The sequence below is a fragment of the Macaca thibetana genome, chromosome 10, assembly GCF_024542745.1.
Source record: "Macaca thibetana thibetana isolate TM-01 chromosome 10, ASM2454274v1, whole genome shotgun sequence".
NCBI classification, from domain to species: Eukaryota; Metazoa; Chordata; class Mammalia; order Primates; family Cercopithecidae; genus Macaca; species Macaca thibetana.
In genome coordinates this window covers 69,810,436-69,838,142 of record NC_065587.1, presented here as the reverse complement: position 1 = coordinate 69,838,142, position 27,707 = coordinate 69,810,436, and the positions used below count along the sequence as shown (strand labels likewise).

At 42.9% G+C, this 27,707-nt stretch overlaps 2 protein-coding genes across 3 annotated transcripts in view; both read right to left on the bottom strand.

The window, feature by feature from the left end:
• Positions 1 to 10,601, bottom strand: part of RAD21L1 (RAD21 cohesin complex component like 1) — a 28,940-nt gene extending 18,339 nt beyond the window's left edge. For both annotated transcript variants that reach the window (XM_050745167.1, XM_050745169.1), the window contains exons 1-5: positions 10,502 to 10,601; positions 7,792 to 7,967; positions 6,374 to 6,503; positions 4,742 to 4,835; positions 2,172 to 2,278 (exon numbers count right to left, since the gene is read on the bottom strand). In XM_050745167.1, the coding sequence (XP_050601124.1) occupies positions 2,172 to 2,278; positions 4,742 to 4,835; positions 6,374 to 6,503; positions 7,792 to 7,935 (475 nt within the window). In that variant the 5' untranslated portion in view covers positions 7,936 to 7,967; positions 10,502 to 10,601. The remainder of the gene's footprint in view (positions 1 to 2,171; positions 2,279 to 4,741; positions 4,836 to 6,373; positions 6,504 to 7,791; positions 7,968 to 10,501) is intronic.
• A 9,939-nt stretch (positions 10,602 to 20,540) lies between these two features.
• On the bottom strand, positions 20,541 to 26,200 carry C10H20orf202 (chromosome 10 C20orf202 homolog). Its single transcript, XM_050806887.1, has 2 exons — positions 25,974 to 26,200; positions 20,541 to 22,750 (listed from the first exon to the last, which is right to left on the bottom strand). Exons 1-2 carry the CDS (start codon positions 26,106 to 26,108, stop codon positions 22,517 to 22,519), a joined length of 369 nt encoding a protein of 122 aa, XP_050662844.1. The 5' UTR covers positions 26,109 to 26,200; the 3' UTR covers positions 20,541 to 22,516.
• Positions 26,201 to 27,707: the final 1,507 nt, after the last annotated feature.

Here is a 27,707-nt window from a genome sequence, read left to right as displayed (position 1 = left end):
GTATATCATACAGTAAGTCACAGGGACCCAAGGTACTTAAGCAGAGGAATGTGATATATCGAAAATGGAATTTAAAGACAATTGCTCTTACAAAGGCATAAAAAATGTGGGAAGAGACTGGAGGAAGATTTGTAGAAGGTATTGCAATACTCCAGGTCTTTGGTACTGGCGAACTATATCAGTGGCTAAGGAAATAGAAAAAAGATCTGAGATATTTCAGAATTAACGAACAAACAAACAACTCAGCACTAGTATGAAGCTGACAAAAAGTATAGTTAAAAGTGATCCTGGCCGGGCATGGTGGGTCATGCCTGCAATCCCAGCACTTTGGGAGGCTGAGGAGGGTGGATCACCTAAGGCCAGGAGTTCAAAACCAGCCTGACCAACATGGTAAAACACTGTCTCTACTAAAAATACAAAAATTAGCCGAGTGTGGTGGTGCATGCCTGTAGTCCCAGCTACTCCAGAGGCTGAGGCAGGAGAATCGCTTGAGCCTGAGAGGTGGAGGTTGCAGTGAGCCAAGATAGTGCCACTGCACTCCAGCCTGGGTGACAGAGTGAGACTCCATTAAAAAAAAAATTAATTAATTAAAAAAGTCATCCTAAAGTTTCAGGCCCAAATAAGAATAGTAGGGGAATTTGTAAAGAGTGTCTTGGGAGTAGGGAATATGATTACTTCTTTGCCAGTGTGTTCCAATTCTGGGTCTGGGATTATACCCAGTAAGAGATCAGTGCTACTTAAAGTATAATCTGGGGACAGGTATTGGTCCACAAGAAATAAAATACAGAAATAAAAGTACATGTTCAGAAAGTTTTACAGAAATTTGACAGAGCAATTTTATATATATTGACTCTAATAACAAAACTTGAGGCTTGTATTTTGATTTTTAATTTTTTAATTTTTCTAATAATTCATTTTACTGTATTTTACAAAGTAAAATATAAAACAGATTGAAAATTGACAAAAATTAGAAAACTTGTCCTTCACCACAGGCTGAGAAACACAGCTGCAGATATAGGAAGAGTTATGGAAGCAGAGTGAGGATGAGAAGCTGAGGTTGGAGATGTCACTCAAGCATTACTTTCTTGACTCCTCTCCCCGACCAAGATAGACACAGGCTATCTTTCTATGCTCATTGTTTTGGGCACTATAGGAAATTCAAATGTGAACGTTACACAGATTCTATCCTCATGGAGTTTGTAGACCAAGACAAGACGTGTATAAATATCATAAGACAGGGAGTAGTAGATGCCAGAAAAAAAGAGCAAATACTCTATAGTTAAATTATACCATATTGCTTCCATTTTAAAATACACTAGCCAGGCACAGTGGCTCATGCCTGTAAACCCAACACTTTGGGAGGCTGAGGCAGGAGGATTGCTTGAGCCTAGAAGTTCAAGACCAGCCTGGGCAACATAGGAAGACCCTGTCTTTACAAAAAAGTTTTAAAAAATTAGCTGAGTGTGGTGGTATGCACTTGCAGTCCCAGCTACTCAGGAGGCTGAGGCGGGAAGATAGTGAGCCCAGGTCAAGGCTGCAGTACGCCATGATCATGCATTCCAACCTGGCCAACGAGAACAAAACCCTGTGTCAAAAAAAAAAAAAAATCAAAAGTAAAGTACAATCGCCTTGCCCAAACAGAGTTTAACATCTTAAAAATCAGTTTATGTTTCACAATCAATATATACGTTTAGTGTGGTAGCGCTTCCTCTTCCTCACCCCCAGGCTGATTTAAAAGGCATTATTTTACAATTGATATTATCATATACCAGAAGAAATATATTTTGAAGGCATTTCATGCAGCATACATATAAAATCTTGTATGTATGTTGACCATCACAACTGTTTATTTACATGTCTCTCTCACACCCAGTATCTCCTTGAGGGAAGAAACTGCTTCTTTAAATTTTGGTACTGCCCTGTCTATTGATAGCACCTGATACAGAGTAGGTATTCAGTAAATGGTTATACACTGAGAATAGAAGTATATCCTAAGACTGAGTCTTGGCATTGACATCTATACTAGGAAAAGGCAAGGAAAGATGTATTGGGAATTACATTTATGCATCAAAAGATTCATTCTATAGCTACGTCTACTGGCATTGTTTCAATACACAAATACAAATATAATTGATTATAATTTGTAATTTTGAGTTCTCAAATATTCTCACCAAAGCTCTCAGCTTGTAAAAGTAGATCCTTGTCAAAATTTTCTCTAAGAGTGATTTCTTCTGGTCTGCTTTGGTTCTGAGTAAAGTGTTCTGAAACATCAATAGCACTATGGAGAAATAAAAGGTTGAGAAAAACGTGAGAACAGAAAACAATGATACTGTAAAAATATCATTGATATAGTGAAGAAACTAGAACAATTTTCATTTTCTTAATAGTATTATTCATAAACACTAGTTTATTATATATACATGTATATAAATAATCTCTAGGCTCCCAAATCCAATGGTCAATTTTCAGTCCCTTATCTTACTTGCACAAACAGCATTTGACTTAGATGTTGACTTTTGCTATGGCCTAAATGTTTGTGTCTTCCTCACCTCAAGTGCATATATTGAAATCTAATCTCCAATGCAATGATATTAGGAGGTGGGAGCTTTGGCAGGTAATTAGGTCATGAGGGCAGATTCCCATGAATAAGATTAGTGCCTTTATAAAAGAGGCCCCAGAAAGCTGCCTCAATCTTTCTACCATGTGAGAATATGGTGAGAAGGTTGCCATCTATGAATCAGGAAGTAGGCCATCACCAGACGATGAATCTGCTGGCAAGTTTATCTGGGATTTCTCAGCCTCCAGAATGATGATAACTAAATTTCTATTGTTAATAAGACACCAGTTTATGGTATTTTGTTATAGCAGCCCAAAGAGACTAAGACAACTCCCTTCGTCATGGAATACATTCTTCTCTTGGCCTCTGAGATATCACTATTTCTCAATTTTCTTCTTACCTGCTCCTTTTCTGTTCCTAATATCCCAGACTAACTACTGGGAATGACCAAATACTCAGTCCTCAGATCCCTCTCTCTCTTTTTTTTAAAGGTATACTCACTACCTTGGGGATCTCTTAGAGTCCATGGTTGAAGTTCCATCTATACACTCACAACTTGCAAATTTATACATCCACATCAGACCTCTCTCCTGAATTTCAGACCCAGAGAGTCAACTACTTACCTACTCCCTTCGATATTGTCTTAGTCCATTCAGGCCACTATAATAAAATAACTTAGACTGGGTAACTTATAAACAACAGAAATTTATTGCTCACAGTCCTAGAGGATGGGAAGTCCAAGATCAAGGTGCCAGCAGATTTGGTGTCTGGTGAGGGCCTGTTCCTCATAGACAGTGTCTTTTTGCTGTGACCTCACACAGTGGAAGGGACAAGAAAACTCCTGCAGGTCTCTTTTATAAGGGAACTAATCTCACTTATGATGGTGGAGCCCTTATGATCTAATCACTTCTCTTATGACTTAATCACCTCTCTGATGACCTAATCACTTCCAATTCTTTGGTTGTTGTTGTCCTAAAAGGTCATTGTGGTTTCAGAGCCCCACCTCTTAATACCATCACCTTGAAGGTTAGGTTTCAATATATGAATTTTAGAGGAACATACGCATTTAGACCACAACAGATGTGTAACAGTCATCCCAAAACTTATATACAAAACCTAGTTTACTTCCTTCTCTCTTCCCCCTTTAAATCTGATTATCCTAATCTTATTAAGTGTTAACTCTGTTCTCATGCCAAACATCATATAGCATCCTTCATTTTCTCTTAAAGCCATATGCAATTCATCAGCAAATTCTCCTGGCTTTGCCTTCCAGATATATCTGTAAGTTGACTGCTACCACCTGAGTGAGATGAAAACTGAGAACTGATCATAGACACTATATTCTCTTATCTGGACTTCTTACTACAATAACTTTCTCATGGGCTCTTTGATTCCTCCCTTTCCTCTTAGAGTAAGTAGCCAGAGAGATGATGTTGAAATCAAGTCAGATCCCATCACTCGTCTATTCAAAACCTTCCCGTGCTCCCTAAGTAAAATAAAAGTCCCACTGTAGTGTATCACACCCTACATCATCTGTGTCTCCTGCTACCTCTCTGACTTCATCTCCTACCACTCAGCCCCTCATTTACTCCACTAGAGTCTCACTTGCCTCCTTGCTGGTCCTTGAAAATGTCCAGTGTGTTCTGCTTTAGGGCCTTTCTACTTGCTCTTCCTAGAATATTCTTCCCCCACATTACTGATTTGTTCCTTTACCTCCTTCAGATTTCTGTTCTTACCTTTTCAGAAAAGTCTTTCCTGTCTTACTGTTTATTTATTTCATTTTCTATTTCTCTTCACAATGGTGATCATCTCCTGGCATACATTTATTTGTTTGTTTATTATCTACCCCAACTAAAATTTAAGATCCATGAGGCCAGCAGCTATGTTTAATTCACTGCTATCTCCTCAGTGCTTAGAACAGTTTCCAGCATATGGAAGGCACCCAGTGAATATTTACTGAATGAATAGATGAATATACTGTCAATATTGCAAACTATATTCAATATAATGACACACTTTTGTTGTACTTTGGGATTTTATACCAAATATAAGTCTTTATCAATCACATCTGTACTTGTTCAGTTGTTAACTACATTCCATTTGCCTCAATGAAATTTGAATATAAAAACAAAATATCAAGAAAATTAAATCGAAAATCGAAAGAAAATAAATAAAATATTTTACTTCATATTTTGGGTGTCAAAATCATGAAATTCTTCTGGCAATGTGATAGCATTGTAAGATGCTTCAAAATTCTCTTTTGGAAGGTCAACCAGTCCTGAAAAGAATAAAAAATCACACTCAATAAGCAGCAATGCTATATAAAAGAAAGAACTCCCAACTAACTCCATATTCTTTTACTGGACTACTGCATATTCTAACTAGTTTTCCTCCATCTACTCCTACCCTTCTGTAGTCCATTATTTATAAAGCAGACAGAGTAATATTTCAAAAAACTAATCAGATTAGATGTCTCTAAAACTTATAATGACTTAGTGACTTCTCCAGTGCATTTAATAAAATCAAAATTTCGAATTGGAGCCTCTGTAGCTCTACAAACCTATCACGGATCATCTAATGACATTCACCATACTGACCATACTAGCCTTTTTGTTCCCTGAAAAAGTCAAGCATTTTTCCACCTCAAGACCTTTGCTCTTGCAGTTTCCTCTGCCTAGAATGCTATTCCCTCAGGGACTTTTTACTTGGCTGGGTAGTTCTCATTTTTTAAGTCTGAGCTTGAATTCTATCCTCTCAGAAAGGCTTTTCCCAATTATTTTAACTAAAGCGAACTTCTCTGTTATTTTCTGTTGTAGCACTCTGTTTATTTTCCTTTATAGCACAATTACAATTAACAATTACTATTATAAGTTTTTAAAATACTTTAATTATTTTATTTCCTCACCTGACTGAAAAGGATCTTACTTATCTTGTTTGTTTGTCTTTGTATCCCAGAGCCTACCATAGTGGTTGGTACAAAGTATGAAATCAATAAATATTTGTGGAATATGTAAAAACAAAAATGAACAAATGAACCATACTTGATATGAATATAAATCCACCTAGAGATTATACGAATATTTTAAATGAAGAAGATTAAAAAAAATCTGTCAATCCTGATTCAACAAATGTTGATTGAGGGAATGGTATGTGCAAGGCACTGAGACAGATACTATAAGAGATTCAGAAAATAGTTACAACAAAGACCTTGCCTTTAAGAAGCTTGAAGACTAGTGACAGAAGCAAGATCCATACCTAAATAGCCATAACACAAGGTGGAAAATAAAAAATGTCTTCAAAGTGAAACAGATGCTATATAAATTTTGAAGGCATTATATTTATGACATATGTAAATCTCTGGCACTTTGCAATGCTTAGGAATTTTTGATATGTCATAAGTAGCATGCTGCTTGGAGTCGAGAATTCTGAAAACAATTACAATTACTGATATCTCTGTTTTGTCAATCATACTATTTCTAATTTCTCTCATAAAGGCAAAAACAGGCATGACAAACTAACTGACCCATTAAAAACAGAATATCAGAGTTTCTTATGCAAGTGTAGTGGCTTTAAGTATATGTCTTACATAAATATGCAGGAACATTACAAGTTTTGGAAAGCATAACCTTTTCCTGCAGGCATACAAAAAGAGCAAGGAAATGAATACAATTTATCCTCAACCATGGAAACTTAGATTCATTCAAAACTAAGTTTACATTCACCATACTCCCCTGAAGTATATTAAAAGAGCCCACCCCCAATTAAAATGCAAAAGGGAACCAAGAAGAGTGAGACAAATCAATATTACATGTATACCTGGGCGAAATGTCATCTTCATTTTAAGAAATGCTTCACTGCAATCTGCCAAAAGATATTTTGCCTTCCTGTTATAGATTCGAACAACTCCCAAAAGAAGGTGTCCTGAAGTTCGAAGTGCTATTTTCACCTTTCAATAATTTTTGAAGTATTAGAAGAGTAAAAATTAGGTTCATAAATCCTATTCTTTGAAAGTTACATCGTAAGATTTGGTTCTCTTAAAAAAGCAGATATCTTGTATTCTTATTTAAAGTAAATCACTTTTTACCTCACCTTGCAAAATAATTTTTTTATTCTTATTTAAGGGAATTAATCTAATATGGTATTTAAGTGAAGTATACTATTATTGGTATTATGAGAGGAATATAAACTCTATAGTCAGAATTGGGTTCAGGTCTTTGTTCAGTTGCTGAGGCTGTCACTTAACCTTCCTGAACTTCAGTTTAATAAAAATGGCTACAATTTTTTTTTATTATTGTTATTATTTTGGAGATGGAGTCTCGCTCTGTTACCCAGGCTGCAGTGCAGTGGTGCGATCTTGGCTCACTGCAACCTCTGCCTCCTGGGTTCAAGCAATTATCCTGCCTCAGCCTCCCTACAATTTATTACATACTTATTTTATGCCAGGCATTGTCCTAAGAGCTTTTCATACATTAGCTTATTTAATTTTGACAACAACCTCTATTTACAGAAGAAAAAACTGAGACTCAGATATTTTAAGTAGGATGCCCAAAGTAATATAATTATTAAGTGATAGATAAAGCAATAATTAAATATAAATTTGACCAACTCAAGACATGCTAACCACAGTTCACAGAAGCTAAAAGAAGCCAACTTCATAGGGTTGTTGTAAAGATTAAATAGATTTATAGGCATAAAGTCCAGCCCAGTGCCTAACACACCATAGACTTTCAATTTGTCCTTCTCTAAAGCTGAAAAATACTTAACTTATAACAATATTAAATACTGTAATGCAAATTCTAATCACTGTTTTAGTGTTTTATAATGAACATAGTACTTTACTGTTTATGACATATTTTCACATATTTTTGGATTTATAACCAGTCCTCTTTCTTTCTACCCTCCCCATTTGTTCATTATTTTCTAAGAGATGCTTATTAAGTACCTACTATGTTTACTGTATTTTGTTAGTGAATAAGAAAGGAATATGAATATGAATAAAATATGGCCTTCATCCCTTAGGGTCCAATCTATCTATGATAGATATATGAAAAAGTTAATTACCAACAGAAACCAATATGTTTGTTATAACACTAAATGCTACAGGAATTAAAGGAAAGACCATTTGACAAGTAAAACTTCCTTCAAAATGTATTTCATTATATAAGTGTATCTTAATGCCTTTCTTCCTCCAAAGTCATGGTAAATACAAGCTATCATTTTAATCAGTAACATACCTTGGGTGAAAGAATTTTTTCAATGGTTATCTCTAGATTACATTCAAATACATGGGCCTTTGTGAGTTTCTTCTCCCAGTGAGCTGCAAGCCATATTTTGGCCAATGGCCCTCGTTTACTCATAAGCACATGTGTGTAGAACATGTTGCCTGTATTCCTTACTTGTATTTAACAAACTAGAGAGAACACGAAAAGATATTTAAAATTTTATTACAAAAACTTTTTATTGCTATTTTATAAGAAAAATATTCATTAATTCTACAAAATAACATTCAGATTGTGTTCTAATCCAATTATTCAATACAAGTTATTCTCTTGTAAATAAGAGAAACTTATTTAGAATGTAAAATTATAACCTAATGACAAAGCTGTAGTAAATTGTGAACTACACCTCTACATCTGGCTTAAATGCATCCTGATTAATGATTTCTTCTTACACTTCAGTTATTTTATCCAAAAAAGGATTTGAGTTCTCTTCTTACTAACATGGTCAAATAAATAAAGGAGGAAGGCTGAAAATATAAGATATGGAAATAGGAAAGAAACAAGAGTAGGAAAAGGCAGACAAAACCAAGAAAAGCTAATACAGGGCACATCTTTTCTAAAACTTAAGAATTTAAGAAGTGTTGGATTATTGATTTATATGCAGGTGTTGAATTTCATTGCCCTCTTCAAGATGCTCTGGTTTATTCAACAATATTTTAATTTTTGAAGTTAAAATCATGGGATTCCAAAAAGTGGAGTGGAGTTTCCACTCCATAAAGTGGAAAAATGAAGAAAACAAGAAACTATAGGAAAATAATTAGAAGGCAAGGGAAGAAACAAGAATCAAATTTAAATGTTTTGAAATAAGAACGATAAAAGAAAATCTTCACTTAAAACAAAGAGAAGGAATTAATGCACATTTTAACAAACTGTACTATTCTTGGTAACACCGTAGGGCTCTATTACTAAGCTAAAGATGAGAAGGGATGTTATAGCACTTTGGTTGACTTCTAGGAAAGAATCAAATTATTGCTTACATATAAGTAAATTTACACTGCCACAATAGAAGCTTCTTTTTGCTTCTTTTCTACTTATTTCTACTTAAGAGAAAACTGAGCCAAGACAAACACAAAGTTGGCCACAGAATTAAAAACTTAGGTAAACTTCGATCAGTGTCCATTTGTACCGCAAGAATTCAATCATTATGCCCCAACTAAAGGTGACGCAATCCGCCAAACCACGTTCCCCTACGGGGCAGCTGGAAATTTTAGTGTATATGACTTGTGCCTTGCGTTGGTTCCACTGCTTTCCTTTTTAGTCTGTGTGTTTCGCTATCTCTGAATAAATTCCTATTTATCTTTTTAAATTGCTCCCAGTGGTGTGAGGTACTTTTAAAATGTACTTTTTGGCCTGGTGCAGTGGCTCACGCCTGTAATCCCAGCATTTTGGGAGGCTGAGATGGGCGGTTCACTTTGATGCCAGGAATTGGAGACCAGCCTGGCCAACATGGTGAAACCCCGTCTCTACTAAAAATACAAAAAGTAGCCAGGCACGGTGGCGGGCATTGTAATCCCAGCTACTTGGGAGGCTGAGGTAGGAGAATCGCTTGAACCCGGGAGACGGAGGCTGCAAAAAAAAAAATTTTTTTTGAGACCGAGTCTCGCTCTGTCGCCCAGGCTGGAGTGCAGTGGCGCGATCTCGGCTCACTGCAAGCTCCGCCTCCCGGGTTCACGCCATTCTCCTGCCTCAGCCTCCCGAGTAGCTGGGACTACAGGCGCCCGCCACCGCGCCCGGCTAATTTTTTGTATTTTTTAGTAGAGACGGGGTTTCACCGTGGTCTCGATCTCCTGACCTTGTGATCCGCCCGCCTCGGCCTCCCAAAGTGCTGGGATTACAGGCGTGAGCCACCGCGCCCGGCCTAAAATGTCCTTTTTAAGTGATGGACTTCTTTAAAAAAAAAAAAAAAAAAAAAAAAAAAAAAAAAAAAAGCAGAAACCCCAAATCCTGCGATTTACTATTCCTGAGACATTGATTTTCCCAAACACATATTACCTACCCTTTTTCCCCTCGCCACAAAATATGCACACAAACTTCCCCCCACCTCACCCCCCCACCACGTCCTGGAGGCTATTTCTATCTCTAGATTGAACTGACTTCGTGCAAAGTGAAGCTAACGGGATGGGGCCAATCCGTGGGAACCTGCCCGGGAAGGGCAGGGTGGCGGCGGTGGCGGGGAGGGAGGGAGGAAGGGGCCGGAAGGAGACCAGGCGGGGACCCTGGGAGAGGGGAGTGGGAGGAGAGGAGAGTGGGGAGAGAGGGGTGAGCCAGAAAGGGCGAGACCCTTCGGGGGGTGAGGGAGGGGAAAGCAAAGTGCTGGGCTGGGAGCTGACGGCCACCCTCAGGGGCAGGGGGACGCCAAAGGCTCCTCCACAGACGACTCCTCAGAATGCAGGGCCGGGTGCTCACAGAGGGAAACTGAGGCCACAGCGCCCATTTTCTTCCGCGTGCGGGCGAGGAGACCCCGGGTCGCGCTCCCAGCCCCAGCTGGGCTGCGGGCGACGACCTTTCTTCCTCAGGCGGGACCCTCCGGGCTTGGCGCCGCGAGCTAACCGGGCGGTGAGGCGCCGTGGCCGGGTGCGTGTGGGGATGTGGGTGGTGGCGGCTCCCATCTCCCAGCCCGCCTACAGCCCTCGGGGTCCGGCCGGCCTCTCAGGCTGCGCCCTACTTTCAAAGCCTGGTCTGAGGTGTGGCGCGCCAGAGAAGGGGGCTGCGAGGAGTTGCCAAGTCAGCGTTTAGAGTCCGGGGCGCCGGGTTCCTGGCGCCGCTGGGCGTCTGCAATGCGCCGCAGGCGCGGGGCGGGGCGTGGAGAAGGCGGGGCAATGGGCGACGGGTGGGACTGACAGGGGATGGGGCGGGGCAGTGGGCGAGGGCGGGGCGTGCAGGGGATGGGGCGGGGTAATGGGCGATGGGCGGGACTGACAGGGGATGGGGCGGGGTAGTGGACAAGGCGCGGGGCATGCAGGGGATGGAGAGGGACGTACAGGACATGTGGAGGGGCGTCGAGGGGTATGGAGGGGCGGGGCGGGGCAGCGCCTGAGGGACGGGCGGCAGGGGGCGGGGACGGGCGGCAGGGGGCGGGGAGGGGCGAGGAGGGGCGAGGAGGGGCGGGGGGGGCGGGGAGGGGCGGGGAGGGGCGGGGCTGAGGGACGGCGCACCGGCTGCGGCGGCTGGGGGCTCGGACAGAGTTAGGGCAGTGCGGTAGACTGGAGCGGACTGTGACTGAGAGGGACGAGGGAGCGGGGAGTTGGTGGGGACAGTGGACCGGGCAGGAGGGATAGAAGCAGACAGTGAGCAAGGCGCACCGGTCCTAGCGCGCAGTCTCCGGCTTTGTCCTGGCTCTCCGACCCGAGACACCTGTGCAGGGGCATGATAGGGACGGGGCCTGGGCCCCATAGTCCTGTTGTGAAAGGTGATCCTTCTGGCTGATCTCTGAACATCCCTATGATGCAGTCCAGTCTGTTCTCTTCCACTTACTAGCTGGAGGTCACTGGAGAAATTCTGTAATCCCTTGAACCTCAGATTTTCTCATCTGTAAAGTGAAAATAATAAAAGTACTTGCGCAGTAGGGTATTGTAAGAAATAAATAAAATGAACCATGTAAAGAGCCAAGCAATAATAAGTGCTCTACAAATATTAGCTATTATTATTATTATTAAAAAGATTATTCACATTGACCTGCCCTTTGGGGACAGCAAATATTTTCCAGCCTGGAATATCATCAGTAGCCAAAGCCAAGTGCTAGAACCTGAGAAAAATCCTGCAAGAGTATCAGGCTGCAAAGCTGGTTTCCTCTCTTGAGTTTGATAGTACATACTAATAAATCTTGGAGCGTCAATGCCATCCAATATAAGGTTATTGATAAGGTTCAGGCTCCTGGCTGGGCATTTTCATGGGTTTTCTCATTTACTTTTCAAACAATCTCACAAGGCAGTTATTGGTTTTCCCTCTTTTGAATAAGGAAAGGGCTGGGGAAAAAAATGGCAACCTGTTTAGGGTCACGTGGTTGGGAATTGTAGAGACAGGATTCAAATTGAAGTTTAGCTCCCAATTTCTGACCTCAGGAAATGGTGTCACGGCAACCATTCAAGAGGATGTCTGGGAGACACCCTTGGTGCCACCCTCATGTCTACTTTAATGCCAACCCATCAGCAAGCCCATCACTCCACCTTCAAATATGACTTCAATCTATCCCTTCTCAAGATCTCCACCCACTCCACCCTAGTCTAAGCCACCTCTCTCCTGGAAAAGCTCCAACCTCCTGATCGGTCTCCTTCCTGTCACTCGCCTCCCTAAAGCTCATTCTCTACACCAGGGGTTCCCAACCCCGGGTGGGAACAGGGCCGCATAGCAGGAGGTGAGCAGCGGGCGAGCGAACCTAACCGCCTGAGCTTCGCCACCTGTCACATCAGCCTAGGCATTAGATTCTCACAGGAGCGCGAAAACTATTGTGAACTGCGCATGCGAGGGATCTAGGTTGCGCGCTCCTCACGAGACTCTCATGACCCCGCGTCCACCCAGCTTGTGGAATAATTGTCTTTCACAGAACTGGTCCCTGGTGCCAAAAAGGTTGGAGACGGCTGCTCCACACTGAAGCCAGAGGGGTCTTTGAAAAATATAGATCGTGGACGGGTGTGGTGGCTCACGCCTGTAATCCCAGCACTTTGGGAGGCCAAGGCAGGAGTTGCAGTTGCAACTCCTGAGGCCAGGAGTTGCAGACCAGCCTGGCCAACATGGTGAAACCCTGTCTCCACTAAAAATACAAAAATTAGCCGGGAGTAGTGATGGATGCGTGTAATCCCAGCTACTTGGGAGGTTGAGGCAGGAAAATCGCTTGAACCGGGGAAGCAGAGATTGCAGTGAGCGGAGTATGGGCCACTGCACTCCAGCCTGGACAACAGAGAGACTGTCTCAAAATATAGATCAAATCCTATTAAGAGCTGTAGGGTCCAGCCCTACTTGACTTAGCGGGTATTCTCCCCGTGTGCGGAGACAAGAGATTGTAATAAATAAAGACACAAGACAAAGACATAAAGAGAAAACAGTTGGGCCTGGGGGACCACTACCATCAAGATGCAGAGACCGGTAGTGGCCCCAAACGGCTGAGCTCGCTGATATTTATTGCATACAAGACAAGCGGGCAGGGTAACAAGGGTGAATCTTCTAAGTGATTGACAAGGTGAAGCAAGTCACCTGATTACAGGATAGGGGGCCCTTCCCTTTTAGGTAGCAGGAAGCAGAGAGAGAAGGCAGCATACATCAGCGTTTTCTTCTCTGCACTTATAAGAAAGATCAAAGACTTTGAGACTTTTACTATTTCTTCTACCACTATCTACTGTGAACTTCAAAGAGGAACCAGGAGTGCGGGAGGAGCATGAAAGTGGACAAGGAGCGTGACCATTGAAGCACAGCACCACAGGGAGGGGTTTAGGCCTTGGGATGACTGCGGGCAGGCCTGGATAATATCCAGCCTTCCACAAGAAGCTGATGGGGCAGAGTGTTCCCTGACTCCTCCAAGGAAAGGAGACACCCTTTCGCAGTCTGCTAAGTAAGGGGTGCCTTCCCAGACACTGGCATTACCGCTTGACCAAGGAGCCCTCAAGCGGCCCTTATGCAGGTGTGACAGAAGACTCACCTCTTGCCTTCTAGGTCACTTCTCACAATGTCCCTTCAGCACCTGTTCCTATACCCGCCGGTCATTCCTAGGTTATATTAGTAATGCAACAAAGAGTAATACTAAAAGCTAATGATTAATAATGTTTATAATAATGATTGGTAATGGTTTATGATCATCTCTGTCTAATTTGTATTATGACTATTCTTATTCTAACTATTTCCTTTATTATACTGAAACAGTTTGTGCCTTCAGTCTCTTGCCTCGGCGCCTAGGTAATCCTCCAACCACAACCAGCGGGTTTCCCTTTCAAAGCCTTTTAAGCCTTCCTGTTGTTCTTAGAAAAAAACTCAAACTTCCTCCTAATAACTACAGGGCCCTACATGGTCTTCCTCTTACTTGTAATTCTGGCTTCATTTCATGTGGGTGGATTTACCTTAACAATTAGGAATCTTCAGTTTCAGGACCCTCACTTGCAAGGCCTCCTCCAAAGCCCTGGGAGAAGCATAGCAGTGTTTTCATATGGGCGTGTGTTTTTGTAAAGTTTTCAAAAATAAGATATTTTACCATAATCTTTGAAGATGGATGTCTCTTTCCACTTTAACTCTCTCTGTCACACTGTGTGGGTGGCAATGAAGTAGCTGAAGGGTGTGGCTGAGGCAGAGCTCAGTTACATGTACACTTAATGCAGGTTCAGAGGGATCTATTTATGTGGTCTACAGTCACTTTGATCTATAGTCAAGTCATTGCTATCTATCTTAGTTAGGAATGGCTTCCAGGAACACACCTACGGCCCACCATACTGACTCATCCTGCACTGTGACACAAAGGTACAGGGCCATAAATCGTTTTAAAGCATAGCATCAGGAGTACGTATGTATTGGATAAGAAACAAAATTTGAAACATACAGAGTCAGAAACTAGTCTGTCGAGAATTCTTCCAATCATCAGACATATTAAACTATAAGCAGAGGATTTGGTTCTCATCAAAGCCCAGTTAAAGCAGAAGTTCTTTCCTTCTGTCTACCTGAAATCTATCTGACAACACAACATATGCAATTATAAATGCACTGCACATTTTTTCATCCTTTCTAATAGGAATTGCACAAACTAGAAGATATCAGAGTCTCATTTGTGTTCATAGAGCACAAACATGCGGCAGTGCTGTAAACAGCTAATACATCCACGTAGGAAGCTGCATGTTTATGATCTCATTGTATTGGCTCATGTCTTCTTTGGCCATCTCTGCCTTCGCCATGTCAGGTGCTTACAGATGAACTAGCCTGCAGATCATAACAAAAGTAGTGATTCATTAAGAGAAATAGACACATTTCAAATCAAAGTGTCAGGGAAACAGGAGCATAGGAGAGCCAGGGTCACACCATTTTACATCTATCGTAAAACTAGCAAGACCCATTCCTGGCCAGTTATGACCCATGTTCATAAGACGTTTACAGTTGAGAAAACAAAGACACCTGGGAGGACACACTCCTACAACAACGGAAAGTCCAGATGTCCCGGTATCCATAACAATATGTGCTTTCAAGATAATTACAGTCATCTTGATGGGTATTTTTGATTGTAGTCATTTTGACGGATGTATACACTAAAATGCCAAGGATAACTTTCTTTAAATCAACAAAGCACTAAATTTTGTCATGCTGTTAGTCCACCCACATGTAGACATATCTTAATCTTTACATAGATACATGCCCTCTATAAGAAAAACTTAAAGATGAGGTATTTCTCCTCTTGCTTTCTGAGGACGCCCTACTCTATAACTGAGTAGCTTTCGCTAAAACTACTTCTTCTCAGGGCCCTCTGCGACTCTCCTTGAATTCCTTCCTGTGCGAGGTCCAAGAACCCTATCTTGGGGTCTGGATCAAGACCCCCTTTTCCGGCAACAAAAGTAATTAATAGACTTAGATTGTTTGGTAATCTAAGTAATTAAAAGGAGTGAATCATATAAATACATTGGGAAAGTTTTAATTTCTCAATTATTTAACATGAAATACTGACATACAGGAAGAAAATATAGAACTCCTAATACACCCCTACAATAGGGACAGCAACAATAAATTGGATAACGTACCATCCCCTCAAATACTATTTAAAATTAGTCACTTTACAAGAAGGCTTACAGCTCACATATGAAAGGAACGTAGCGGTTTCCCCAAAATTGACAATAATCCCAAAAATATACATGGCATTTTTACAACGTTTAAATTGTTTAAAGTACCACACAAAAAAATTAATCTTGTAGAGGACAGACTGAATTATTTCCACAGTCTCTTTGAAGAAAATAAAATAACAAAATTGTTGTCATCACTAGATGGTCAAAGAAGATACAGAAAAAAAAAGTAGAGAAAAATTATTATAGAGCCATATCATGCAGCTAATATTGTGCTATTTTCCTAGATTTTATGTTTTGTGATTTTTGCCAGCTAAAGTTTATTTCATCTCTCATTATTAAAAAAACTCTTTCTAGCCTAATTCTGTATTTCTGATTTTGCATTCTTTCTCTTAATGTGATTGATACTCTAAATTGTATAAGCTTCAGGCCCCACAAACCTGGACTTGCTCCATCCCGTTCCCCGGCTTCTTGGGTTCCAGCCATATTAGATACCCTCTGTGCCCATTGCTTGTGAAAGTGCTGCACATAGGAGTGCTAGAAACATATTTGTAAATGAATGAATGAATGACTCAAAAACTGGAATGCGGACTATTAACCACACGAAAACACAAATTTTGTCTGTTTTATTTGTTGTGACATTCCCACATCCAGAACAGTGCCCGACACACAGCAGGTGCACATTAAGTATTTTTTTAAATGAATCCAAGCCTGATCAACTGCAGACAATGTTTCTTTCCATTGTCTCCAGTTATTCCCAGTTTGTTACAAAGCATTTTCCAACATCCTCTCCACAGCTCTGAGAGGTGTCATTTTTATTTTAGAGTTAAGGATAAGTGGAGGATCAGAAAAGGAGGCCCCAGATCACTCTGTCCGTGGCAGAGCTAAAGTTCAAACGCAGATATCTGGGGCCAGAAAGCCTCTTGGTCCATGGTCCTCCCAATAAGATGCCGCACAATGGCAAAGCTGATAGGGAGCCAGACACGCAACCCGGAACGGGCTGATTCACGGAAGAATTGCTCTGTATGGACACTAGGTGGCGCCCACACACAGCGTAATTACCCTAGTCTTCGCTGGCGCACGTACGAAATTTAAACACATTTGTCAGGAGCTCAACTTTGAAACTTCAGTTTCATCTGTTTGTAATTGTCCTGCTTTTGCTTCCTTGGGTCACAATTTTCTCCGCTGTCAAATGGAAATATTAACACGTACTCACTGGTCAAGTCTGTTACAATGCCTGTGCATTGTAGGTGTTCAACAAAGATAAACTCTTCTGACAGCCACCAAGGTAATCTGCAGCTATGTGAGATTCTGCTTAGCCCTGCACATTGGCCAGAGAATGCTTTCCAGAAGCAATGAGAGGGAAATTTCCTTCTGTTGATCACCTATTGTGGTAAACTGAAAAATGGCCTCCACATCCTAATCCTTATATGTTACCTTATAGGGAAAGAAAGGCAGGTGAAAGTCTTTAGAGATGTGATTAAGAATCTTGACATGCAGAGATTATCCTGTGTTATCCAGGTGCAATAAATACAATTATGTGATTCCTTATAAGAGGTAGATTGAGGGAGATTTAACACTCACAGAGCAAAAGGCTATAAGAAGACAGAGACAGAAACTGAAGTTATGCAGCCTAAGTCAAGGACTACCAGCAGCCACGAGAAACTGGAAGAGGCGAGGAAGGAATTCTCTGTTGGAGTCAGCAGGGAGTAGTCTGACCAACACCTTGATTTTGGTCCAGTGAGACTGACCTCAGCCCAGTGAAACAGGAGCTGTCCCCATGACCTGGGGAGGGTTTGGGCAAAACAAAGCAGAGTGGCAGAGACAGGACAGAACTGGGGCTCAAGATATGCTGGGACAGGGATGGGTGTGCATTATTGGGGTCGCCAGATTCTGTGTCTGCTTACTTACTAGAGAGATAACAGAGGTATTGTCCTAGAGTTGCCTTCACACACATTAGAGATTGTCTTGCACCAGACCCTGCCAGAAGGAGGGAGCAGGGATCCTATGAGCCTGACATCACTGCTTCTTCTCTTCATGGCACCCCTCCTCCAGTGTGGCTGATCAGAAGAGCAACATCATATCATAGTAAGAGCTCTGCTTAGGCAGGAGATAGACCTGAGATTCGGTGCCACTACTGCCATTTACTCATTGTGCTTTTTCTTGGGCAACTTAGCTCGACTAAACTTCAGTTCTTTCATCCATAAAATGGAGTTTTAATATCACCCTTGCAGAGATGTCGAGTGTGTTTAGTGCAATAAGATCTTTACAGTGCCTTGTGTGGTGCTGGTAGTTAGGGCAGATGATTGATAATGACGATGAATAGCTTACATGACACATAGTTGTTAGATGACAAGCACTGTTGTGTTTTCCATGTATTAACTCATTTATTCCTCACAAAAACCCCAGGAGATAGGCAATACTGTTATCCCCATTCTACAGATGATAAAACCAAGGCATAGAGAGTTTAATGACTTGCCCAAGGGCACACAATCAGTATATTGTAGAGCTGGGATTTGAACACAGGCAATGAGGCTCCAGGCTGTATTTACAATCACTAAACTATCCTGACTTTAAAAATGGTAGCTATCGGACAGGCGCAGTGGCTCACGCCTGTAATCCCAGCACTTTGGGAGGCCAAGGCGGGCAGATCACCTGAGGTCGGGAATTTGAGACCAGTCTGACCAACATGGAGAAACCCTGTCTCTACTAAAAATACAATATTAGCTGGGCGTGGTGGTGCATGTCTGTAATTCCAGCTACTTGGGAGGCAGAGGCAGGAGAATCGCTTGAACATAGGCAGTAGTGGTTGTGGTGAGCTGAGATCATGCCATTTCATACCAGCCTGGGCAACAAGAGCGAGACTCCGTGTCAAAGAAAAAAAAAAAAAAGGTAAAGGTAGTTGTCTATTGCGGCACTATTTACAATAGCAAAGACATGGAACCAGCCCAAATGCACATCAATGATAGACTGGATAAAGAAAATGTGGTACATATACACAGTGGAGTGCTATGCAGCCAGAAAATCAAATGAGATCATGTCCTTTGCAGGGTCATGGATGAAGCTAGAAGCCATCATCCTCAGCAAACTAACACAGGAACAGAAAACCAAACACTGCATGTTCTCATTCGTAACTGGGAGTTAAACAATGAGAACACATGGGCGCAGGGAGGGGAACAACACACACTGGAGCCAGTCGGTGGTGGGGAGCAAGGGGAGGGAGAGCATTAGCACAAATAGCTAATGCACACGGGGCTCAAAACCTAGATGACGGGTTGATAGGTGCAGTACACCACCATGGCACACGTATACCTATGTAACAAACCTACACGTTCTGTACTTGTATCCTGGAACTTAAGAGTAAAATAAAATACAATACAATAAAATAAAATAAAATGGTAGCTGTCATTATTAATAATAATTGCTAAGATTTACTGAGCACTGCTTATGTGCCAGGAACATGTTGACTCATTGCATTTGCTCAATAGTCCTATGCGGTAATTTCTATTATCCCCACTTTATAGAAGAACAAACTGAAGCATAGAAAACTTATGTTATATGCCCAAGGTTAGAGAGCTGATAAGATGCAGATCTGGTATTCAAACCCAGGCAGCCTGATGTCAAAGTCCTCCCTTTTAATTACCTATATATGATGATGGGTGTCAAAAGTTAAGCTGACCAATCAGATTCCCTCTCTATAAACTGCGACTTAAAGAAATAGCAGGAGAGTAAAATCTTTAGCAGTGGGAGTGGACCTGAAAAGATGCAGAAAGACCAGAAAGTAGAGCCCAACCCTTGACACAATGCTATGAGGAAGACTGGCCACCTGGAGGGTCATGTATAGGCGTTCCAGCTGATAGCCTCAGCTAAGGCCAGCATCACATGCCAGAGGGGAACAAATCAACCTTTGAGATACCACCTGACTGCAATCATTTGAGAGACCCAAAGCCAAGAACCGCTCAGCTGAGCCCAGAACTATGAAAAAACATAATTTACAACAATAATAAATGGCTGTTGCAATAATAAAGGGATTGCTGTGTTTAAGTTTGGAGGCAGTTTGTTACACACCAATATACACCACAACACATGGGCTCCGTAAGGGGTCACAGCTGACCCAGGACTGGAAGCTGGCTCTCATGTAAAGGTGTGAGAGATTAGATCATTTCTAATCAGTCACAGTATAAGTAAGCCCTGCCTTGCCGCCCTGACCCACTCTAGGTTTCACATCTTGAACTGTTCTTCTTGCTCCTAAATTTTTAGTTTCTGACCTCATGAATCCTTTTTCCATCTCTGTCCCCTCCTCTCCTCATCCTGGATGCCAGACTTAGGTGTGCAGTCCTGTTTTTGCTGCCTTAACAGAGAAAACCCTCGATTTTCCTGAGACCAAGATCCACATGCTCCCTCTGCTGCTCACTGTCCTGCATGGCCATGATTTCCAACCCAGCCCTCCAGGACCAACGCTGAAGATGTCATTTCCATCCCAACTCTTTGTCCAGCATCTGGGCTCAGCCTTGGCTTTCTCTGACGTAGGATCAGGAAGTGAACATTGGTTCCTAATGTAGGGTCTTGGAGAACGACAAATATCCCACCAGAAAGGCAGGTTCCGGGGCTCTAGGTCTATCTTCCCAGATTGTAGATGGAGGGGTTGGCAGGGCTTTTTGGTCTTTGGGCCCAAATGTGGAAAGCAGGGAGAGACAGAGGGTGATAGTGATTAGCACTGGGCATGGGAGACCAATGTCATTTCTACTTTGCATGGCCAGGCAGATATCTGTCAAGATGATAGTGGCTAGTCAGCTTGTCCATTTGTAACAGTCATAGTTTCACAAGTCAGAACATAATCATGCAGCAATAATAAGGTGCCATTCATTAGCCTTTCCAGTGTAACCAGTTACAGTGGCAATTGGTAATAACAGCAAAAAGCTGTGTCAGTCTGGGACAGGTAGGAGACAGAAACCACACCAGTTATTTTAACACAGAAAATTTAATATAAAGAATTGCTAACTAGGTATAAAGTTGTTAACTGGGTGACTGAAAGGTTATAAAAAGAACTTTAAGGTAGAAATTGCAGGAAGCATCTGCCATCTCCAGGGCTGAGGGAACAAAGAGGCAGAAACTATCAAAACTTTAAAACTTAGAGGAGGAATTCCCTGGAGCTTAAATTCAGATATCTGAGAAAGGAACTCAGCTCAGCTGGGGCTGGTGTCGCGGAGCTCAGGGAAGGGCCAGGTAGGTAAGGCAGGGACCCACACTTCAAGGGAAGAGGGACTGGCATCTGAAGCTGATGTCTCTGAGCTCCTGGAAGGGGCCCAGGGAGTCTGGAACCGGGATCCTGGAGAAGTCCGGTGCTTCATGAAGGAACTGCTGCCTGTAGTGAAGAAACATTGCTGGGAGATGCTCATAAGAACAGGAGGCCCACAGGGAAACAAGAAGAAGGAGCAAGACCCTTTTCTCTCCTCTAGACTTATAGTCTAACTCCACCCTGTATATCGGCAAAGCCTAATAAACTCTAACAGGGAGCAGCTGGTAACACCAAAAGGTGGTTTGCAGGAACCCAGCCCCAGCATCACAGAGCAGCTATCATTTATATTATCAAATGTAAAAATCACAGGTGGATCTGACTACAAGCATTATACTTAGAATGCACCCCCTCCACTCTGCCTCTACATGCAGTCGATTTACTTTTTCAAAGTCATAAAAACAATGTTCTAGCAACACACAGGTAGATTTTCAAAAACAAAAAGGCCTACTAATCATCAGACCATCTTAACACCATGACTTTTTTATTTTCACATTTTCTGTTTTAGTCTTTCTTATAGGCAGATGTAATTTTTCAGTTATGACTGCAGCACCCCACACAACTGAGTGTCTCTGCTGTGTCACAAGCCTGGTTGCCTGCTGTTACGGAGGTTGTTGTCACAAACCCTCATTGAATGAAATGCCATTTCCTTATTGATTTCTCCTCTGTGATTCTTTGAACATCTGGATCGTATTCCTCAGGACCATTCTAGCTGCAAATAAGGGAAACTGCTCAAATCAGCTTAACCAAAAACAAATTGATGTGTGTGGCTGTGATGGGGGGTGAAATTGACTGGCTTTGGTCGCTGGAAAGAATGCAGGAGTAACTCACAAAACTAGGACCTAAAACCAGGGACCAAAAAGAGCCAGCGCTCTTCCTCTCTGTCCAACTGCTGTGTGGCCCTCTCTCTACTTCTCTTTGGAGATTAGCCTCTTTCCTTCCTACTGCAGACAGTTCTTCTTTACCTGGTAGGAACAAGGCCACCAGCAGCCTCAGTCTTCTAAGTGTGATAGAAAGAGCATCCAGGTAGCAATCTCAGGGAAGGTCGGTGATTGGCTCTGTTGGTTCACATGCCCATCCATTGGGCCAATCATCTTTTTAGGGCAACCATGAATTATATCATTGGCCAGGCCTGGTAATATACCCGTGCTTATGGCCAGGGTGTTTACAGGGCTTAATATGTTATCAGATGAAGGGGAATGGGAAGGCTTCCTGGGAAGACAGAAAACAGCCACTAAGTCACTACACAGGGTTTGGAATTTTCACCATGGCAACACTTGGTAAACATTACTGCATATCTAGTTCTTTGTTTTAACAATTGCCTTGTGAGAAATTCCCAAGGATAGGGTTACTGCCATGATGCTTGCCAGAGCACTAGAGCACATTTGTGTTTTCAGTTGAAAAGTGTGTTCACATCCAATACCTTATGTGTGCCTCACCAAGAAATCCCAAGTGACAGAAAAGGAACCAGAGACACAGAGAAGTTGAGTGACAGATCCAGGGATGCACAGCAGATGAGGGCAGAAGTGAACCCAGAGCCCTGACTTTCTGATTCCCATTCCAACACTCTGCCCCTAAAACATCACAGTGAAAGTTTAGACTAATGGTGAGACTGTTAAAGCGCAGTGTCATCTCTGTCCAATTAAGGGAGAGAGCTTCGTCTGCTCTCTTCCCCTCGGAGGAGCTGGGCCAGACCCCTTGAGCAAACAGGCTGGCAGCCCCTGCCTTCAGAGCCTGCTCGAGCTCTGATGGGGGATGTCCCTTCGCTGGACCTGGTGTCCTCCCAGTGGGCGCTGTCAGCACGCAGCTCCTCCAGGACACTGTGAAGATGCCTCAGTGTGAGCAGGAGCCTCTGGTCTTGAATCTGCATCTCAGACTAGGAGAGAGAAGGAGCCTGTGAAGGGATGCGCGGAGCCCTGGATGTTTCCCCATCAAGCCCCTTCCCTCTCTGTCTCATCAGAGACAAGCCCACTTGTGATTCGCACAACCTTGCAGAAGCCATATCCACCAATGCCTCAGTTTCTTGCTCTGCAAAGCAGAAAGCAAATTGCTTACTTTTCAAGGCTTTCATGAGGACTGAATGAATTTGCCCATGGGAAAATCCTTTCAAGGGGTCAGCGAGGTCAAAACTACTTTGATTACAATACTAAGATATTATTTTCCTTTTTTTGCTTTCATTTTCTTATGAGCATACTGTGGAGTTTTCCAGAAGCTAATGACATGTAATATCTCAACAGATTGAATGCAGGAGCCGCTATGAGAATCCAGCTGTGTTCTATTAAGACAGACATTAAAGCAATTTGCAACAATGTAAAATGGGGCTACTCTTCCCACTAAATATTTGCTTTGAAAAATACAGTTATTTTGAATAAGTAATATTTTATTAACATATGATGAGTTTGTTATTATTTTAGAATGCATTAGTAAATATATTAAAATGTCTCAGCTTTGGCTTCTAATTCAGTCAGTATTGTTCTATATAACTCACATAAACAAAAGCTTTTTGGTGGCCTTAATAATTTTCTGGGCATAAAGGGATCCTAAGACCCAAAAGTTTCAGAACTGCTGCATTACAACTATACTATCATCTTCAGCCATCTTATTTCTTTCTCCGATTTTTCCCTGGGAATTTTTTCCCATACATTTTCCCTCTTTTTCTTTCTGTTTATTTGTTTATTTATTTTTGAGGCGGGGTCTCACTCTGTTGCCCAGGCTGGAGTGTGGTGGGGCGATAACGGCTCACTGCAGCCTTGAGCTCCTGGGCTCGACTGATCCTCCCACCTCAGCCTCTCGAGTAGCTGGGACTCCAGGTGCACACCACCACGCCCGGCTAAATTTTGTACTTTTTGTAGAGGCAGGGTCTTGACCTGTTGCACAGGCTGGTCTCAGACTCCTGGGCTCACGCGATCCTCCCAACTCAGCTCCCAAAATTTGCTTTCTCTTTAAAAATGCTAAAATTCTATTTTCTGACTAAGTAATCCTTCACACATGATAGAAAACTGAAAAGCTACAAAAGGACATATATTTAAAAGTCTCTCCCACCCATCTTACTTTATCCCTAACTCAAGCGTCCTTCCCCAGAGGCAAGCACCGCAAATGCTTCCGTTTTTCCTTCCGAAGCTGGTCGGGGCAACACGTGGTTAGATATACAGATTCTCAGCCTCTCTCTTTCTCTGTCTCTCTTTGCAAGAGATACTTATGAACATTATTTCCCCACTAAAAATAGTGTTTTCATTTTTGTGACAAGCTGATTACAAGTGAGAAGACCAAGTCTGCATCCTCTACCCAAGCATGAGTAACACTGCCAAGAGAATAGGTAGCTAGAAAGAGAGACTTGAGGCCGGGCACAGTGGCTCACATCTGTAATCCCAGCACTTTGAGAGGCTGAGGTGGGCAGATTGCCTGAGGTCAGGAGTTCGAGATCAGCCTGGCCAACATGGTGAAACCTGGTCTCTACTAAAACTACAAAAAAATTAACCAGCCATGGTGGATGCGCCTGTAATCCCAGCTACTGGGGAGGCCGAGGCAGGGGAATCGCTTGAACCCAGGAGGCAGAGGTTGTAGTGAGCCAAGATCGTGCCGCTGCACACTCCAGCCTGGGTGACAGAGTGAGGCTCTGTCTCAAAAAAAAAAAAAAAAAAGGAAAGACGTGAAGCAAAGGTGTAGCTGGCCTCCCTCAGAACACTGGGACAACTCAGGCTGCAGAGCGAGTGGTCCTGGGCCCGTTTTTTCCTCAGAAAACATTCACTCTGTGTTTTCTCAATTTTAGGGTTTTCCTCCTGCACATATTTTTGTCCAACCTTCAGCACCATTTCTGAGTATGCGACTGTAAGACCACAATGGGGTTCCCAGCACGGAGGTGATGTTGAGGCACCCAGGCACCCACAGTTTCAGGGAGCATGAGGAAGACAGCTGCCCAGCGCTGGATGCCTGCTGACTGTGGGAAGCTGCAGTCCCTGCTGCTGGAATCCCCTGGTCCCATGAGAAGCCCTACCGGGTCAGCCCTTCCTTTGGGGTGATGAAAGGGTTGGGTCCCAGCTGGCCTGTTGCCTGGCAACCCAGAAAGGTCATTTTCGGACAATCCTGTCTCTCCCCAGAATGAGAAGTGGGTGTATAGAGAAACAAACCTCTTCTGAGGTTTCCTGAACTGCCTCCTCTCTCCTGGCAGGTGTCCCCACACACTTGGGGGCACCCCTCTTTTTCCGGACTTGGAGAAAATACCGTAATGAAAGGTTCCTGAGCAGCAACCGCGGGACCAAGTAACATAACACAGGTTCAGGAGAGTTAGTGCTCCATGGGGGAGGCCCTTGCCAATGGGAAATGAGAGACAGGAATCTGCTGGGCAGATGAATTTCCTCTCGTTCTCTCTCCCCCAATGTGCAGTTCCTCCTTCAACCCCTGCAGAACATCTCAGCTGCTGAGACACCCACTGGGCCTCCTTGAGGTGCCTTCTGAAGCCGTAGGCTGCTTGGTAATACAATGTCTGGCGTAATTGCCTGGCATAGCATTGGCCTCTGCTGCCACACCCTATGTTCCTCCCTATCACCACCCTGGGCTTGTACTTCCAAATAAAGTGCTGGTTTCTCAATCCTTGTCCAAGCCTCTGCTTTCTAGAGGACCCAGGCTAAGACATTGGGTGTGCGCATGTCCATCTGGGTCAGGATTATAATAGCCAACATCAATGTGCCAGTATTTGTTAAGAGGATTACAAGCATCTCTTCAGTGAATCCTTACAATACCCCATACGATATTGGTAGTAGTGTTATTCCCATTTTTTGGTAAGGAAACTGAGGCTCAAAGAGGTAAGGTCCCTGCTAGAGCCACACAGCAGCAGAGCTGGGCACACACCGAGGACTCAGTGTCTTTCTAAAACCAGTCTGGCCAGCACCACACCCAGCGCCTCCTATGTAGGCCATGACCTACTTATCCCCGCACCTGAGATCACAATTGTGCATTGTGTGGCAGGTCCCAGAGGGCAGACTGCAGGGTCCATACCGTAGCCTGCAGCCTTGGCCCCACGGGCGATCTGGGAGGGAAAACTAGAGATCCTTGGAAAATATGTGGTCGGGGCATCAAGGAAAAGAAATGCAAAACCTTACCAGCTCCTTTCTCAGCCACTCCAGGGTCTCCCCAAGACTCGGGCTGGGCTCTTCCGCTGTTTTCATCTCTGTGTCCTTGGGAGTGACCTTGACACTGACCTGGTTCTGTGCCTGACGGATCTTTGACTTGTACATTCCCCCAACTCCTTCAGACTGGCAGCAGGTTCTGGCCAAATCATAGAAGATGGAGTTAATGAGAGCAGGAAGTAGCTCACATTGAAAAATGTAATTTGGCTTTTTTTTTTTTTTTTTTTAAAGGGCTTTAGTGCTCTGAACAGAACAAGGAGGAAGGGAGGGAGACCATTAGGGGTCCAAGTACCTTGGTGCCTGCTGGTTCCAGAAGCGAAGAATATGTGATGCCAACAGGATCACAGAGACTGCAAAGCTTTAAATGGCAACAATAATGGTTATTAGGCAAGTAGGCACTCTTTTCTAAGGGTTTGCTTTGTGCTTTACATGTAAAGTATGTATATGTCTCATTTGGCATATACCTCCACCGGTATCTCAAGTCCCTGTCCTCATTTACGTATCTATAGAGTCTAGATAAAGGGAAAAGCTCACTTTCCAAGTTCCCTTGTTTCTGGAATCCCCATGTGACCCATTTCCGGCAAATGAGATCAAAGCAGCAATTTGCTGTTAGGCTTCCAGAAAAACTTTTACCTTCCTAATAAAAGGGAAAATGTCACTGCTGCTTCCCTTTTACTCCTATTTTTTCCCTTTTCCCTCTGCCTTGAATGTGGATGTGATGTCTGGAGCTACAGTAACTATCTTGCAACCATAAGACAAAGCCCAAGAAAATCACAGAGCCATTAGATATCATTGCACCCCCGAATCAGCAACAGCATCTATATGAGACAAAAGACCCCATTTCTAATGGGACACTCTGCTACTTGCAGGCAAACACAGTCCTGACACACCATTTATTCTCCCCATCGTTACAGGAAAGGGATCCCGGCCCAGACCCCAAGGGAGGGTTCTTGGACCTCCTGCAAGAAAGAATTCAAGGGGTGTCCATACAGTAAAATGAAAGCAAGTTTATTAGGAAAGTAAAGGAATAAAAGAATGGCTACTCCATAGATAGAGCAGCCTTGAGGGCTGCTGGTTGCCCATTTTTATGGTTATTTCTTGATGATATGCTAAACAAGGGGTAGAATATTCATGTCTCCCCTTTTTAGACCATGTAGGGTAACTTCCTGATGTTGCCATGGCATCTGTAACCTGTCATGGCGCTGGTGGGAGTGTAGCAGTGAGGATGACCAGAGGTCACTCTTGTGGCTGTCTTGGTTTTGGTGAGATTTAGCGGGCTTCTTTACTGCAATTGTTTTATCAGCAAGGTCTTCATGGCCTGTATGTTGTGCTGATCTCATCCTGTGACTTAGAATGGCTTAACCATCTGGGAATGCAGCCCAGTGGGTCTCAGCCTCATTTTACCCAGCCCCTATTCAAGTTGGAGTTGCTCTGGTTCAAATGCTACTGACATCATCACACTGTGAAGCAGGTATTCAATTCTGTCTTTCACCAAACACTTATTGAATGTCTACTGTGTTCCAAGTTCTGCTCTAGACACTGGGGTTATCAACCAAAATCAGAGAAATAAAGGCCCTGCTTTCCTGGAGCTGACATCCTAGTAGTCACTGGAAACAAATTAATGCTATGATGAAAATAAGTAGAATCTATTCTCACATAGGTCTTTTAAAATATAAATTTATTGGGCAGGAGTGGTGGCTCACACCT